The sequence below is a fragment of the Elephas maximus genome, chromosome X (genome assembly GCF_024166365.1).
Source record: "Elephas maximus indicus isolate mEleMax1 chromosome X, mEleMax1 primary haplotype, whole genome shotgun sequence".
NCBI classification, from domain to species: Eukaryota; Metazoa; Chordata; class Mammalia; order Proboscidea; family Elephantidae; genus Elephas; species Elephas maximus.
The window spans coordinates 145,530,041-145,545,298 of record NC_064846.1 but is presented as its reverse complement, the minus strand read 5'-3'; the positions used below and the strand labels follow the sequence as shown (position 1 = coordinate 145,545,298).

At 40.5% G+C, this 15,258-nt stretch overlaps 1 protein-coding gene across 16 annotated transcripts in view; it reads right to left on the bottom strand.

The window, feature by feature from the left end:
* The window catches only part of DMD (dystrophin), a 2,447,064-nt gene that overhangs the window by 141,150 nt on the left and 2,290,656 nt on the right, over window positions 1-15,258 (bottom strand). For 12 of the 16 annotated variants that reach the window (XM_049872854.1, XM_049872851.1, XM_049872858.1 and 9 more), the window contains one exon: window positions 8,983-9,044. In XM_049872854.1, coding sequence (XP_049728811.1) covers window positions 8,983-9,044 — 62 coding nt within the window. Of the gene's footprint in view, window positions 1-8,982; window positions 9,045-14,967; window positions 15,123-15,258 lie in introns of those variants that run through there. The other 4 variants (XM_049872864.1, XM_049872865.1, XM_049872866.1 and 1 more) reach the window with 2 other exon arrangements.

Here is a 15,258-nt window from a genome sequence, read left to right as displayed (position 1 = left end):
CAGTGCTACTCAAAGTATGGTCCTTGACAAGTAGAGAAATTGGGAGTGTGTTTAGCAACTTTTATAGCAACTTGACACTGCAATAACATCCAAATGCCTGACCAGTGGATTCTTCTCACTGAACAGGGTACAGGCCAGTTCAAGTGTTGATGAACTTGCCCAGTGAGTTATATGTGGCGTGACTACCTAGAAGTCTCCAATGTACTTACGCTGAAAAAAAGAAAAGAAATTGCCCTTCACCAGTTTGAGGAGCACTGCTATATAAAAGTGACAGCCTCTTCACAGGACAAGAAAGCAAAATATAAAACTAATCATTTTCCTACCATAATTAATACTTGATAAAAATGTATACATATGCATGGAGATATAGAAATGTGTGCATGCACACACACACTCATATAACACATTTGTCCAATTACATGAGCTACAAGTTTGGAGGGGGCACAGGGACTTCCCTGGAGTTATGCAAGGGATCAATCAAGACTTATGGAATGGCAAATTCTGAAACATTCTCACAGACTATCACCAATTCAATCACCTAATGATTCATTCACTATGTCAGAAGAGAACCTTTCCAAATTTTTTTTAGGTCATTTTATTACTACTGGAGAGGGTATGGACTTTAAAAACTCACTATTTAATGGGAGTGTTCTGTTTTGAATCTCTTTCCAGGAAAATTGCAGCTCGCAAGAGACATACAGAGGTAGTCAGACTTGTGTGCTTCAAAAATAAATATTGGAAATGCAGCAGACACAATTTTAGATGCCTTTACTCCATGTGCAGAAATTGCCTTCTGCAGACCCAGCTACACAAAATTGTACACATCTAGCACTTTTCTCACAGATGCAGGTATAACCTTAATATTCCTCTTATTGAGATCAAATAAACTACAATTTGGCAGCTCTTTTAAATTGTATACCAGTTAAAGTCTGAAAGGCAATCCTTTCTGGGTTTCCTCCTGGATTAAGCTTTGGGAGATGCAATTCAGAAGCATCTATTTATTTATGTGCTTAATTAGAAATCTTTAAATCAGGTTACTCGAACAAGAAAACCATTATAAAAGAACACTCCATTAAAATGCCCCAAATTTTCATTTAAAATTACGTTTCTATTTTACACATGGGGAAAATCGATTGAGCCTAACCAAAGTTAAAAGAACAGAATTTTTTTTTTTAATAAACAGCATAGTAGAAGTAAAAGAACATTTATAACAGCCTGATGTCTTATGTCCCCTAATTTGCGAATCTGAGTAAATCTTCAGTGCTAACTTTCTCAGCTAGGGAATAAAGAACGTCATTTTGAATTCCATACCTTAATTACACTGGTAAAGCAATTTTATAAATCATCCTAGGAATAATGGACATTCCTTTGAGAACAGTGAACTGTTCTCAAATGGCCTGACAGGAACCATTCCCGAAGCCAACCCTTCGGGCGTGGATTGGACTGGACAATGGGTTGGAGAGGGATGCTGGTGAGGAGTGAGCTTCTTGGATCACTCCTTCTTGGACACTTGAGACTATGTTGTCATTTCCTGCCTGAAGGGGAGATGAGAGGGTGGAGGGGGTTAGAAGCTGGTGAAAGGGACACGAAAAGAGAGAGTGGAGGGAGAGAGCAGGCTGTCTCATTAGGGGGAGAGTAATTGGGAGTGTGTAGCAAGGTGTATATGGGTTTTTGTGTGAGAGACTGCCTTGATTTGTAAACTTTCACTTACAGCACAATAAAAATTATTTTAAAAAAAGTGTGTTCTGCACGTGGTTCCTTATCTTCTGCCCATATGTCAGTATGAATAAGTCAAATCAACTCTTGAGCCTCAGCCTGCTCAAGTCTAAATGGAAAGAACCAGCCACCACATTCACCAATATGGTAGCATGATTTTGCAAATCAAAGCCAGGGAGTATATTCAAGTGGATGACAAGACAGAAGATTTGAAACTAAAATTGATAGAAAATTCAAGTCACGTGCCAGCTCTGCACCCGTTCTAAAGCTATATAAGGATTAAACAAGGTTATTTCTCTTTGCTCACTGTAAAGTGCTATGCAAATGAAAGTACAATTATTATAAATGTGATTATCCTATTATTCATATCTTCCAGCTGATGGTAACAAAGGGAAATTGAGGGATTGGCAGACGGCATTCACACAACCAAGCCTTACTCTAGCCTGGAGTTAAAATAAAACCAGACTTTTAGAGATGGAAGATCACTGGCCAAGCTGAGATTTTATTTAAATATATATATGTTAATATATATTAACATATATATTGAACATATAGATACACAGATTCAGAAAACTAAGATCAAGAGAAACCAAGGGATTAGCCCAAGGTTACACCCAAGCTGGGATCTCAATTTAGACATCCTTTCCAGTACAAGGCACTATGGTAGCAGAACATTGAAAAGCAGAGGTTTTAACACTTAGCAATATTTAAGGAACTAGAGGCAAGAGCCAAGGAAAGGAATATGCTAAATATCGAGTAGCTTAGGAGAGAACGGTTTAGTTTACAAAATATGCTGAGAGAAGCATTAGGGCGAGCTCCTAATGCAAAAGGAATTCATAAAGAGTCATTCAGCATCCTGCAGTTTCTAATCATAGAGCATAGTCAGGAGGGAATACTAAATGGAATGTAGAAGGCCTATTGAAAGAGGAAGAAGGAGCAAACATCTATGATATTCCTTCCTCTTGGGCAAAAAGAGGTACAAGGATTTGTATGGCCCTGTTCCTAACTCTTTTTTGGACAGCTGCAATTACTTGTTAATAATTATAGTCAGGTGTCTTGAAGAGGTTCTTGGCCTCCTTAACTAGGGATTGCTGAAGAATCACACCAGCATTAGACCCATTGGACCCTAAAACTAAGCTCTCATTTTAACATTCTGAAGCTCTTGGTAAGCAACAAATGCGACGCTTAAGGCAGTATGCTGATGGACTACCTCCAAATGACAAGGTTTTTTGAGGCCACTTTTCCTAAGAATTCCTAAAACTTTCCTAAGTGAATTTTTGAAAAATATGGGAGTTTTTGCATCTTCTGGAAGAGCTTCATGCTGGACAGTGGTTTCCAAAACTTGGGTAAAGGCTAAGAGGGACTAGATCTTTCTGAAGAATGCCATAACTGCAGGAAAGAAGGAAAACCAATACCCTCAGAGGAAAAAAAAAACTCGGAGTTAAAGGGGCTTCACTGAAGGAAAAGGAAATTGGAATAAGTCAGAACCTAGAGTACACCTAGATTTTAGTAAACGGTTTGAAATAAAGTCAGTTAACCTTCTGAAGCTTAGTGACTCTCTCTCCACATTCATTATCCTAGTTTTACTACGTGCTTCCTTTGCAAACTAGTGTTCCTGCTTTGTATTGAGGATATTATTCGCATATTTTACTGTATTTATAGTTAATGTACGCCCAGTAAGACAAAGAAATACCTTTTAAAAGTATTTTTAAGCAGTACATATTATATGTGTGCTTGGGAGGTGGATTAAATGTTTACTTAAGAATTTCAATGAGGAACTTACGGGCCTAGATGTAAATTGTGAGAAAATGACAGGCTTTTAATCATATAATGGTACTTCACATAAATCAATATTAGATCAGCGTTTCAAAATAAATTCCAGAGCACACTACTATTGGTAAATTTAACATCTACTGATCTTGCAAATGCCTTCTGGAGCCTTAAAGAGCTTTAGGTTTTAAATCACCAAGATAAGCTATTGGAGCCAACAGTCTCTCATAACCAGTTGCTTTCCAGTCGATTCTGACTCATGGCGACCCATGTGTTTCAGAGTAGAACTGTGCTCCATAGAGTTTTCAATGGCTGATTTTTTGGAACTAGATCACCAAGTCTTTCTTCCAAGGTGCCTCTGGGTGGACTGAATTTCCAAATTTTCAGTTAGCAACTGGGAGCATTAACTATTTGCACCACCCTGGGACTCCAAATACGCTAAAAGAAACCTGAAACTCATCTCATGAATCCAGTATATTATTACTTCTAAGAAACAATGAAGAACATGTCCTCTCAATAATCAATGGATGGCCCGGAGGAATCTCGTGGAAAATATCTCAAGAGCCTCTGTATTTGATCACAGCCTGCCTCCCTCTGCCTATAAGACACTGACGGGTGGCATGATATTTTTCCTATTGTTTCTTTTCCCAGAACGTTCATTTTTAAAAAATAGGAATGATTAAAATTTTAGAAATCCATCTGTCTGCAGAGTCAGCCAAAAGGTAGCTGTTGAAAAATGATTACAGCAATTTTCAAAACAACCTGTCCCACCCTCAGCCTAAAGTAAGAGAGAAAACAAACCAAATTCTTAGACACTATTTTGTCAAACGGAAAACCCTGGTGGCATAGTGGTTAAGAGTTCGGCTGTAAACCAAAAGGTCGGCAATTGGAATCTACCAGGTGCTCTTTGGAAACCCTATGGGGCAGTTCTGCTCTGTCCTATAGGGTCATTAGGAGTTGGAAATCTACTCAATGGCAACAGGTTTTATCTTTGTCTTTAAAATGAGGGTGTTTGACAAAACCAAAACCAAACCCACTGCCATCGAGTCGATTCTAACTCCTAGCAACCCTATAGGACAGAGTAGAACTGCTCTATAGGGTTTCCACGGCCCTAATATTTATGGAAGCAGACTGCCATGTTATTCTCCCAAGGATGTGAACTGCCAACCTTTCAGATAGCAGCTGAGCACTTAACTACTGTGCCACCAGGGCTCCAAAGATAAAGATACTAGGGCCTAGAAGAAAATACTGTTGTTACGTGCCTTCAAGTCTTTTTCAACTCATAGTGACCCCATGTGTTACCGAGTAGAATTGCCCCCACAAGGTTTTCTTGGCTATAATCTACAGAAGCAAATCACCAGTTCTTTCTCCCGTGGAACCGCTGAGAGGGTTTGAATCGCTGGGTGAGTTTGTACTGCCAACCTTTCAGTTAGTAACCAAGCGCTTAACCCTTTGGTTTTATATCTCACTCACCGTCCCACATTAGGTGCAGTCATGGAAAAATGCTGAAAAGGAAACCATTTTCAAGTTGTTCTTATTGATTTCTTCCTTGTGAAAACTCAAGACAATGCTTTTGCCAAACCATTAATGTTGTCTAAAATAACTTTCTGCAGACCTTTCAATGGTCAAATTTCTAATGGCTATCATCATTGTATGCCCTTAAACAATTTCTCCGCTATCTTTTGTGTTTGTGTAGGAGCCTGAAAATTATTTTCCTTATAACTTAGAATTTTTTGAATGGGTGCATGACATACAGATAAGGGGAAACCACTAATATTTCTAACACTTGATGGGTTCATCTGAAATGATTTTTTTTAATCAAAAAAGTTATATCTCCTCTATTACTCAAAATTTTTAAGTCTGCTTTTTTTGCGAATGGACGTACTTTACAGATTAAAATGTATGAGAAGATTCTCTTGGGTTTAAAGTTGTAGAAAAGTGTTTTTCAGATTGAAAAAAAAAATAGTCTACAGTTCTATTACCCAGAGATGTCTGCACTTGAATGCTTTTGTGGGGGGCGGGAAGTAACATAGAATTGTGTTGAGAAGCCTGGTTGGGTATTTTGGTAAATTACAGAATGGGAACCTCCCCGGAAGTGAACATATTTAGGAATGTGTAACATTTTTACACATACTATGAACCACTGTAGCACCTACCATTGGGGTATAACTGGAGTGAGGGGTATGGGAAGACTAGGAGCATCTTGATATTTTGGACATGTCACTATAGACATGCAGGAGTGGGACCTAGGTGTGGTCTAAAACATTTTACAAGACCAGACCACAACACCATTTCTGCTTTCCAAAAACCCACTACCGTCCAGTCAATTCCAACTCATAGCGACCCTATAGGTCAGAGTAGAACTGCCCCATATGGTTTCCAAAGCGTGGCTGGTGGATTCGAACTGCTGACCTTTTGGTTAGCAGCCCGGCTCTTAACCACTGTGCCACCAGGGCTCCATTTCTGCTTTAGACACTTTTAACAAATTGAGTGAAGTTGAAGGCTTCTAACCATTTCATCCAGCTCTTAATTAGCAACTAGGACCTAAAGGGATGCCTCCCTAGGGAAAAAAAAAATAAACCAATAAGGAAAATTTAAAAAGAAATATAGGACTTGAAGCACTATAATTGTTTAGGGAGAGGGCAGTGACGGTACTTAAAGCTGGAGGTCTTCTTAGGAATGTAGACACATAACAAACCAAATCAATCATTCCACGTGTGCCAGGCCATAGTGAAAGTGTCTAGGAATTCACCAGACCATTTGCAGAAATTCTATGGCTTATTCAAAATACTTATTATTTTCATACCATTCGAGTTACTTTCCATCAATAGGTAAAAAAGTCAATTCGTACGTTTTAGTACCAGGTACACAGTAACTTACTTGGACATATTTTACTGAGTTAATAAAATGAACAAGATAAAAGAAAGCTTGAGGCAAATCTCAATGTGGCCCCACATAGCTGTGCATCCCTGACAAATGGCCTCTCCAAACCTTTCTTGCTCCCCTGTGGGATGGGAATGTTGAAACCATACACCACACAGGTTGGTTGCTGACATGTCACATGTGCAGCACATACAACAGGCCCTCCATAAATGGAAGATGTTATTTGTTGAGTCACCACAGGGATAAAAGTTAGTCCAGGGACTGTTTTATTATAATATAAAAATACAGGAAATATTAGTCTTGAAAGCTGAAGTGCAAATTTCAACAGCTAGTTTATTTCCAAGATATTTGTTACTAGGCTAACAAGAAACAGAATTTCAAATGGGGTTGGATTGGACCTCACATTTATGATGGCTATACTTTACTATACGTAAATTATAGCTCAATAAAGCTGATTTAATAAAAGAGAAAGTTTTGAATAAATGAGTTTCAAAATCCCCTTTAACTGTAAAATTCCATTATCTTCCAGAGTCAGGTGATTTGCCCAAGGTCACAAATAATGCCACGTTATCAACTGAGTTCACAATCACATCAGAACTACTGAGACATTTCTGAAATATGATGATAGAAAGTGTATTTAGTTCCCATTGAAAGTGTAAACACCTATTCATTGATAGTCCATAATTAGCTTTATTTCAACCGTGTTTGTGATTTCTCATTACAGAATAATTAAAAGTAAATTGGTAGAGAATACCATGCAATGAGATGGAAAAACGCCATGGTACATTACCTTTAGATGAAAAACTGCAGGTTATAAAACAGAATGGTCCAACTTCTATTAAAAAAATCTATGTGTAGAAAGAAATTTTGGGAGATACTTTTCACACCAATTTAGCTATTATTAAACAACTCTAAGGAGTGGCAAGAGGTGGCTTATGGATGATGTACCTCTTCTTTTTTGTTTGTCTATATTTGTAAACTTAAAAAAAATATGGACAACTATTAATTTCACAGTGACAGTTATTTAAAATAAATTAACAGTAAGTTAAAGTATTAAAACTAGAGATCACTGTGATTAGAGTGGGAAAAGTTACAAGTGCCTGAGCCTGTGTAATCTGGAAGCCCGCGAACAAATTTAAATTAGCTCTTTGATGACAGATTTCTGGTTTCTCTTGAAAAGTCAGAGGCTCTGAGAGCACTAAGCTAGGATGACCAGTTCACCCTGCACGGCCACTGCCCATTTCAGATGAAGTCTCCATTCTCTACTTCGTCAAAATCCCCGAATAAGCCTGTTCAACACACGTTTATGTTACCTGCCATGCTCCCCAGAACATTCACGTTTTCCACTGGTGGTCTAAACAGTCTAGCATTATAAGCCAAAAACAATCTGTAGGGGCTGAAAATGTAGTACTTAAAGATTAGCTGCTCTCAATTTATTTAAATTTTAAAAAGTGTGTTCATGTGCATGTGTGTGTACAGTAACAGACTGAAATGGCATGATATTATTCTAAATGTATTGGATATCTCCAGGTAGTAGAATTATTATAGGTGGGTTTTTTCATCTTTTTTATTTTATAGATTATCTATAAGGAACTTAATTACTATTAGAAAAAAGTTGAGCAAAACAATTTTGGTCACCAGTATCTCCTACCCCATTCCTTAGTGTCTCTATAGCAGCAGTTCATTAATGAGAATAGAAAAGCAGTAATAGGCACACATGCACATAACGTGTATACATATACAGAATTTACGTGTATGCACCCTGATTTCCATGAATTTTGTTATGTAACTTTAAATCCAAGGAGATCACTGCATGTGTTCTAACCTATAAATACATCCATTCACAAAAACGCAGACTTAGAAATTTTTAGTAGTAGAGAAAACATGACTAGCTTTTTTGATAAAAAAAAGAAAAGAAAATCAACTAGCCACAGTTTCAGAAAATTCACCGCATACTCTTCCTGATAGATCTAAAACAGCATAGAGTAGACTTTCACCAAGTGTTAAAAATATTGGTGGTTTCCCCTTATCTGCAGGCTGTGCACCTGTTCAAAAAATTCCAAGTTATGAGGAAAAAAATTCTTCAGCTCCCACAGAAGCACAAAAGAAGCCATAATAGAGAAATCATTTAAACGTTCACAGTGATGACCTGACAGGCCGTAAGAATTGTGAGCATTGGAAAGACTGCCGAGAATTCCTCTACACAACATTTGTGGTTTGGCAAAAGTGTTGTCTTGGATTCACACGGAAGAAATCAATAAGAACAACTTGAAACAGTTTTCTTCCTTCTTGGGGAAAAATAATTGCAGTAAGTTGTACGTGCTTTTTTTTTTTTTCCATCCTTCTAGGCAGCAAAGAAAAAACTACAAAGACCTTGAAGCTCACTCAGGTATACTGAATTTTCAGGAAATCAATAAAATTCTAGAAGTTATTATTAAAGAACCTCTGAAAAAAAAAGCTGAGTGTCAATTTTAGATAGAAAGGTGTCATTGCTTTCACCCTTTAAACAAGCTAGTGATAAATTTAGGCAACAAATGGCTTATACGCTACAAACCACTTTATTCTAAAAGCCGCCTGTCATTTAACTTGGAAGAAACATGTCCATGTCCTTACCTAAAGACTGGTAGAGCTCTGTCATTTTGGGATGATCCCAGCAAGTTGTTTGGGTCTCGTGGCTAAAACACAAAATATAAAGAGAGACTTTAGAATTTAGAATGGGTAGTCAAGAAAAGAAAGAAAAAGCACGTTCTGCTTTTGAATTATTCGGCATCTTTACTTCAAAGGATTTCCATAGTCTAGTGAAGAATGTTTATCTTCCAAGCAGGGAAGGCAGTTATCTTCATTTTCAAAGGAAAAAAAGCAATGTGAACGTTATTTGGCTCCAGATGTAACCAGAATTTGTTTCTTTTTTGCACCCACAAATTGGTTGTGCTTTTGTTATAATAAAATGACCTTGTTATGCAATCATTAATCCAAAGTCAGGATTTCTTTGCCGGTCTAACGTGGAACACATAGAAAGGATACTGACAATTGATTTTTATTCAACTCTGTCAAAGAGATACTGGACATTAGTTTAATAAATAAGTCACCTCACTTCTCATTTGCTTTTACTGCTCCTGACACTTTCCTATTACACCTTCCTCTACATATCCAGATTTCCTACCATATCTGTCTTTCATTTCAGCTTAAGATATATTCATAGCCCAACTAACATACCTTACCTTTTCTTTTCCTATTACTTTTACAATATCTTTAGCTCAGTACACTATGCACCACTACACCTCTTCCTACATTTACTTGGGCCTGAATGAAGCATTCACAGTTCTCTTCCATTTCTTGAAGTTTAGCTAAGCGTGGTTGCCGGCTATCAGCTTCTGCAGCAAAAAGAACAAAACACTTTTGTTCCTCATTCAATTACATGAATAAACCCGGAGCGATAACTACATATACTTTTCCTTACTTTGGCCCATCCACATAAATCACCATAGCATCATATTCCCAGTTTTCAGGGCTCATATGACAGACTTTGATACAGTGAAACGCAGCCTTGAATGGTATTTTTCTAGTACTCAAATGCAGAGCCTATCGTAATCTTTTTGAGGGGGAGGGTGGGTGTGGAAGGAGGAGAAAGCGCTTACATCTGGGCACTTGAGGGGAACTAGAAACCTGAGAGGCCTCACACAGAAAGAGGACTTTGAGGAGGCCACCGTGTCAAGTAGCCTCAGCTTGACCTTTGGATTTTAGGGAAGGATTCTGGCTCTGTGTAGTTGTGAAACTGGGGGCAAGCTCAGCCCAGTATCTGCTCACCTGGGAGCATGTTAAAGGCTTAGTTGATACAGGTAAGTGCCAAGGAATCAATACGTGGTAATTTTTGTTATTATGTGGCTCCCCAAATACCATTCACCAAAGTCAAACCTTTCGTTAGTTGACTACAATTTAGATGTGGATCCATCTGTGGTTAGCTGAGCCTAAGACCCTTCCTAGAGAGAAAAACAACACTTAATATTTATTATCCCCTTTTTAAAAAGTAAAGCAGAAATGCTTAATGTGTTTTGAGACATACAATACAATCATAAATCTCACAAAAGTGTATGGAAATTACCCAAACTGTACAATTTCAAAGACTATCCCTGTGATATTTACCTTTCAGTGACTGATCAGTGAAGGCCACTGAAATAAATTTACAAGCAAATGTTCACTTGTGAAAGGCTGCTTCGGTCTCTTCCAAATACATTCATTTCTGTTGTCTTACTTTTCGGCAGAGGCAATTCCCATTTGAGGGGTGCAGTAGGGGCTTATCACATACCAGAGTGGTATCCAAGTCTTAAAAGGCAAGAAGAGAAGATATGGCCTTGCTTTCGGGGGGTTCAGGAAACCCCAGGACCAAGCTGGTTCATGATCTGGAGAAGGGGTGGGTGGGCCTGGTACTTTATATGCACAGCACAAGGAGGCTGCAGCTTGCAGCTTCATGGAAAAAGTGGTGCTTGTTGTTGTGCGTTTTATTTATTTTTTTGCTCAGACAGTGATTCTGTACCAATTTCGTACGCAAGTGCAGAACAAGGGGAGATTACCTTCTATTGAGACCGCCCTGTATTCAGGCCTCTGCCATTTCCAAAGGACATCCAGACGTGAGCGCTGGGAAGGGAGGAAGGGAAAAGAGGGGAAATGCGCACGTGTGTCCACCTGTACTGGTATAAACCCTCATTACGCACACTGGGTAATAATAAAGGTCTTGTCTCCAGGATATTTGGGAGGACTCTAGCACCTTCAACAGATCTGCAGAAAAATGTTTGTCTGAGCTGATAAAACCTGATCACGAAGAGACAGAGAGAACCACCCTGAAAAGCCACCATCTGTAATCGACTTCGAATTGGAGTAGCATGGGCAAGGAATAAACTTGTACCAAATGCAATTTCCACAAAGAAAGAGAAACATGCAGACAGATTAACAGGGGAACCCCACACAGAGGGAGTGAATGGGAGCTTTATGTAGTACCACCCTCCCCCTCCCAGATTTCCTGATTGTTGACCTACCTACATTTCCACCTTTTTTAAAGTATTTATTTTGGAGTTCAAAATTATGAAAAGGGGTCTAGAAATTATCTTTAAATTTGTCGGTCCCTAGCTAAACTGAAACTGAAGATGGAAGAAATGCTAAGCCCTCACTTGTATCCCTCTTCTGTATGTTAAGACGCTAGCCTTTTACAGGTACTAACTTTCCCAATTACAGGTGACTCTAGGGGGCATGGGAAACCCCGGCAGCGTAGTGGTTAAGTGCTACGGCTGCTAACCAAGAGGTTAGCAGTTCAAATCCACCAGGCGCTCCTTGGAAACTCTATGGGGCAGTTCTACTCTGTCCTATAGGGTCGCTGTGAGTCGGAATCGACTCGATGGCAGTGGGTTTGGTTTTGGTTTTCTGGGGGCATGAATAATATTGATAAAAGAACTTCTCAAACCTTTCTGAAAGCCTATCTTCTTTTACCTTCTTCCCGTTCAACACACAAACCTTTTATTTTTCATCAATGCAAAGTAACTAGAAAAACAGATTTCTATTTCACCTTTGTAGTCTTAGTTTCACTTCACCTACAATCGGTGCTCAGTGAGAGAACTAAGCACAAGTGGAAAGAAGAAAAGAAAAAATACTCTTTTAATCATTCAATGCTGAGAACGCCTGGCAACAGAGGTGAACGGATGGCAAATTTTTGGGTAACTACATGACTAGCCAAATACTCGTATCACTGTACGTGGGTATTTTCTACCTGTAGGGAATCCAAAGCCCTCTTGGGACACATTTAAACAGCCCCCCCCCATAGAAAAGATACATAATTTGGACGGGCTGAAATGGTTAACACAAATTTGCACAACCCTTATCAATACTCTACCTTACAGAACAGTATTTTTTTGGTCTGTGATCAAGAGAAACTTCACAGCTGTAGTTCTTACTCTGAGCCTGTCTTCAAAAACAGTATGGAATTCTCAATGATTCTAGGAGAAGCAGCTCACGTTTACCTGGAATACACAGACAGTGTAAAAAAAAACCATGCTGTGTTGGGGAGGTGGGGGCGGAAGAGTGGGTGGTAGTGTTTTTGGTAATTGCCCCCTTTCTGCACCTCACTTCTCACATCAGAAACACACTCCCTACATACCACCACGTCCAACCAAAAAGGCAATTCTGAAACCTGTTCACACGTTAATGGGTACATCTTTGTTCAGTCTTTCTGTGAACAATTACGTTCAACGTAGATCACAATTCTGGATGTACACCGACACACAGACCAGCTTCATAAATCATCCTTAAAATGCTCTTTAAATCTTCTTAAAATGTTATTGATTTTGGTCCTGCTGATTCCAAAGCCTGGCAGCAGATATGCCTCTCTCAACAGTCTGCAAACTATGATTTCCCCTCTTTCTCTTCTTTGCACAAGCCACAATAATCTCTCTTTTCCCTTTTATTTGAGGCTGTGATAGTGAACCTGATGCAAATGAAAATATAAAGTCACTGGATGTGACAAGAGACCCCAGTAACACCTACTTGCCAATAACAAGAAATTAAAGCATTACTCTACTGAGCACGGGGCTGACCTAATTTCCTACCATACGACTTAAATTTTCTCTCACCTTCTTTAGTTTCAAGTAGTGTGCAAGGTTATTATAACTGCCTCAGAGCTGTTCCTGCTGTCAGTGCTGGAATAATCAGACTTATTGAATTGCTTTCTTAGTTTCTTAAAAACAAACATTAAACACTTATAAAAAGTAACAAATTTCTACTGCTCTTTCAGGGGAAATGGCAGTTGCCTAATTAAAATAAGATTTCTTCTGCCACTAGTGGTATTTGGTACTGAAAATATTCCGAACAGTTGCCTTAAAAAAAAAAAATATGTTTCCACCACTTTCCGGGGAGGATACTAACAGCTATGCAGTGAAATAAAAAGGTAGTAAGGTAGCGTTCTTTTGCGATTTGCAGAGGATTAGAGTTTAGCTTCATAGATAATCTGGGGCCCATTGATCCACACACACAAAATGATTTCCCTTTAATCTGGGGATCAGGCTCCTTTTCTAGAGGAACCTTGGCAATTGTATGCTGAATATTGGATTTGGCTTGCACTGCTGGAAGACTAGCAGGGTGGAGATGGGGAAATATATTTAAAAGTTTCTGCTACCGCGAGGAGGGGTCTGAGGGGGTGAGCGTCCATGTAAGGATCAGAAATCCTATTTCTAGTTCCCATTTCTTGTTCCCTGGGATATTTACCATTTTATTCTCTTTGGCTCAAGCCAGGACAAAGGTGATTGCCTCAGTGGCGGTTCCAGCTGTTACTTGTCCTCTGTTCTATTTGCTTTTCAAGGTTTAACTCTCACCCACCCCCAACTTTGGCCAAAGCAATTTCACTTCGGGGTCGTGTCCAATCCAAGATCAAACAATGATGACTGAAACCACTTTCACAGTGATCAAGGGTCAGAGACCTTTCATATAACCATGTTGTTTCGTTTGCTCCTCTCTCTTTTCCAAGAGCAACTGTATCTTCCAAAGAGGGGCTCTGGAAGGAGGGATTTAAAAAAGATCTAGGCAAAAAGAGAAAGGGTGATGGGGGGTGACAAAGAGAGGTGACGAGGATAAAGAAGCAGAGGGACCAAGGAGCACTTGTTGGCTAGGGAAGAACCTGGATTTTACTTAAAGACTTTGGTTCACCACTTAAATCGGATTTTTTTTCATGATGTTAAGGCATTTTATAATTAATAATATGCCTCCCTCAGGCAACTAAACCTCTTCAATTTAAACATCAAACTTCACTTCAAATTTCACTGAGGTAAACAAAGTGTCTTGCTCTTTCATTGCCATGATCGGATCGGGAATGACAAACTTTGCTTGAAGACTAGCACAGACACTTGGAGAAACGAGAGGAAAGGACACCCCAGAAACGACTCCACACCCAAACCCAGAGGGCAAAGAAAAAAAAAAAGGCATATTCCCCGATCGTCTCTCTATGTCAAATCCTAGACTTCTGGGCTTTAACTGATTTTTCTTTCTTTCCTGATTTCTGCAAGTCTTACGGTATGGTATGGAAGGAGCACAGTAGAAAATGCAGCGAGGGAAATGTCAGTTAGAATCCTCGGAAGAAATCAGGCAGAAAGTTGACCTTTTGGCACTTGCAGTGCTATGGAAGGTAGGTCCACGCGCGCCGCTTCCTTCTGCGAGGTCGTGCGATGATTTAGGAACAGATTTAGGAACAGCCCGTCTTGCTCCTGTCCACACAAGCAGCCCAGAAAGAAGCAAAACGCTCCCCCAGCCCCAACGTCCGCGTGGGGAACGCGGTGTCCCCTCTGGGAACGGCGAGAAACCCAGTCTTTTCTCTCCGAGCCCGTCCCAAAGCCATGGACAGGGGCTCCCCGCGAGCCCCAGAGCCGGGGGAGAAGCCCCGGGGGCGCACCTGCAGCGGCGCCTGGGGACCCGCGGGAGACGGTCCCCGACGCCGGCCGCCGGGCGCCCCGGCTCCACCCGCCGCGCCTGCCCAAGTTTGGGCTGCCTCGGCTTGCCCCCTGCCCGCGCCACAAGTGAATGGATTGCGGCGATGCGAGGGGGCCGGGGCCGCGATCCACTTACCCTTTGAGCTGTTCCCTCATGGCTGCAAGAGCTCCGCGATCGGGAGCGGGCGAAAGCGGAGGAGTGAGCTTCCCAGAGCCGCCGGGCTCCCCGAAAGTCGAGCGCCGCCTCCGCCCAGGCTCCAAGCCGAGAGAAGCACTGCGGTGGAGCGGGCGCGGGCAGGCGGGCGGACCGGGGAGGGGGCGCTGCGGGCAGACGGGGCGGAGCTGCGGCAGGCTCCGCCCCTACCTAAGGACCTGGGAGCCCCGAATTCCAGAGACCCGGCGGTTGGGGCTTTCAAAACAAAGAAAA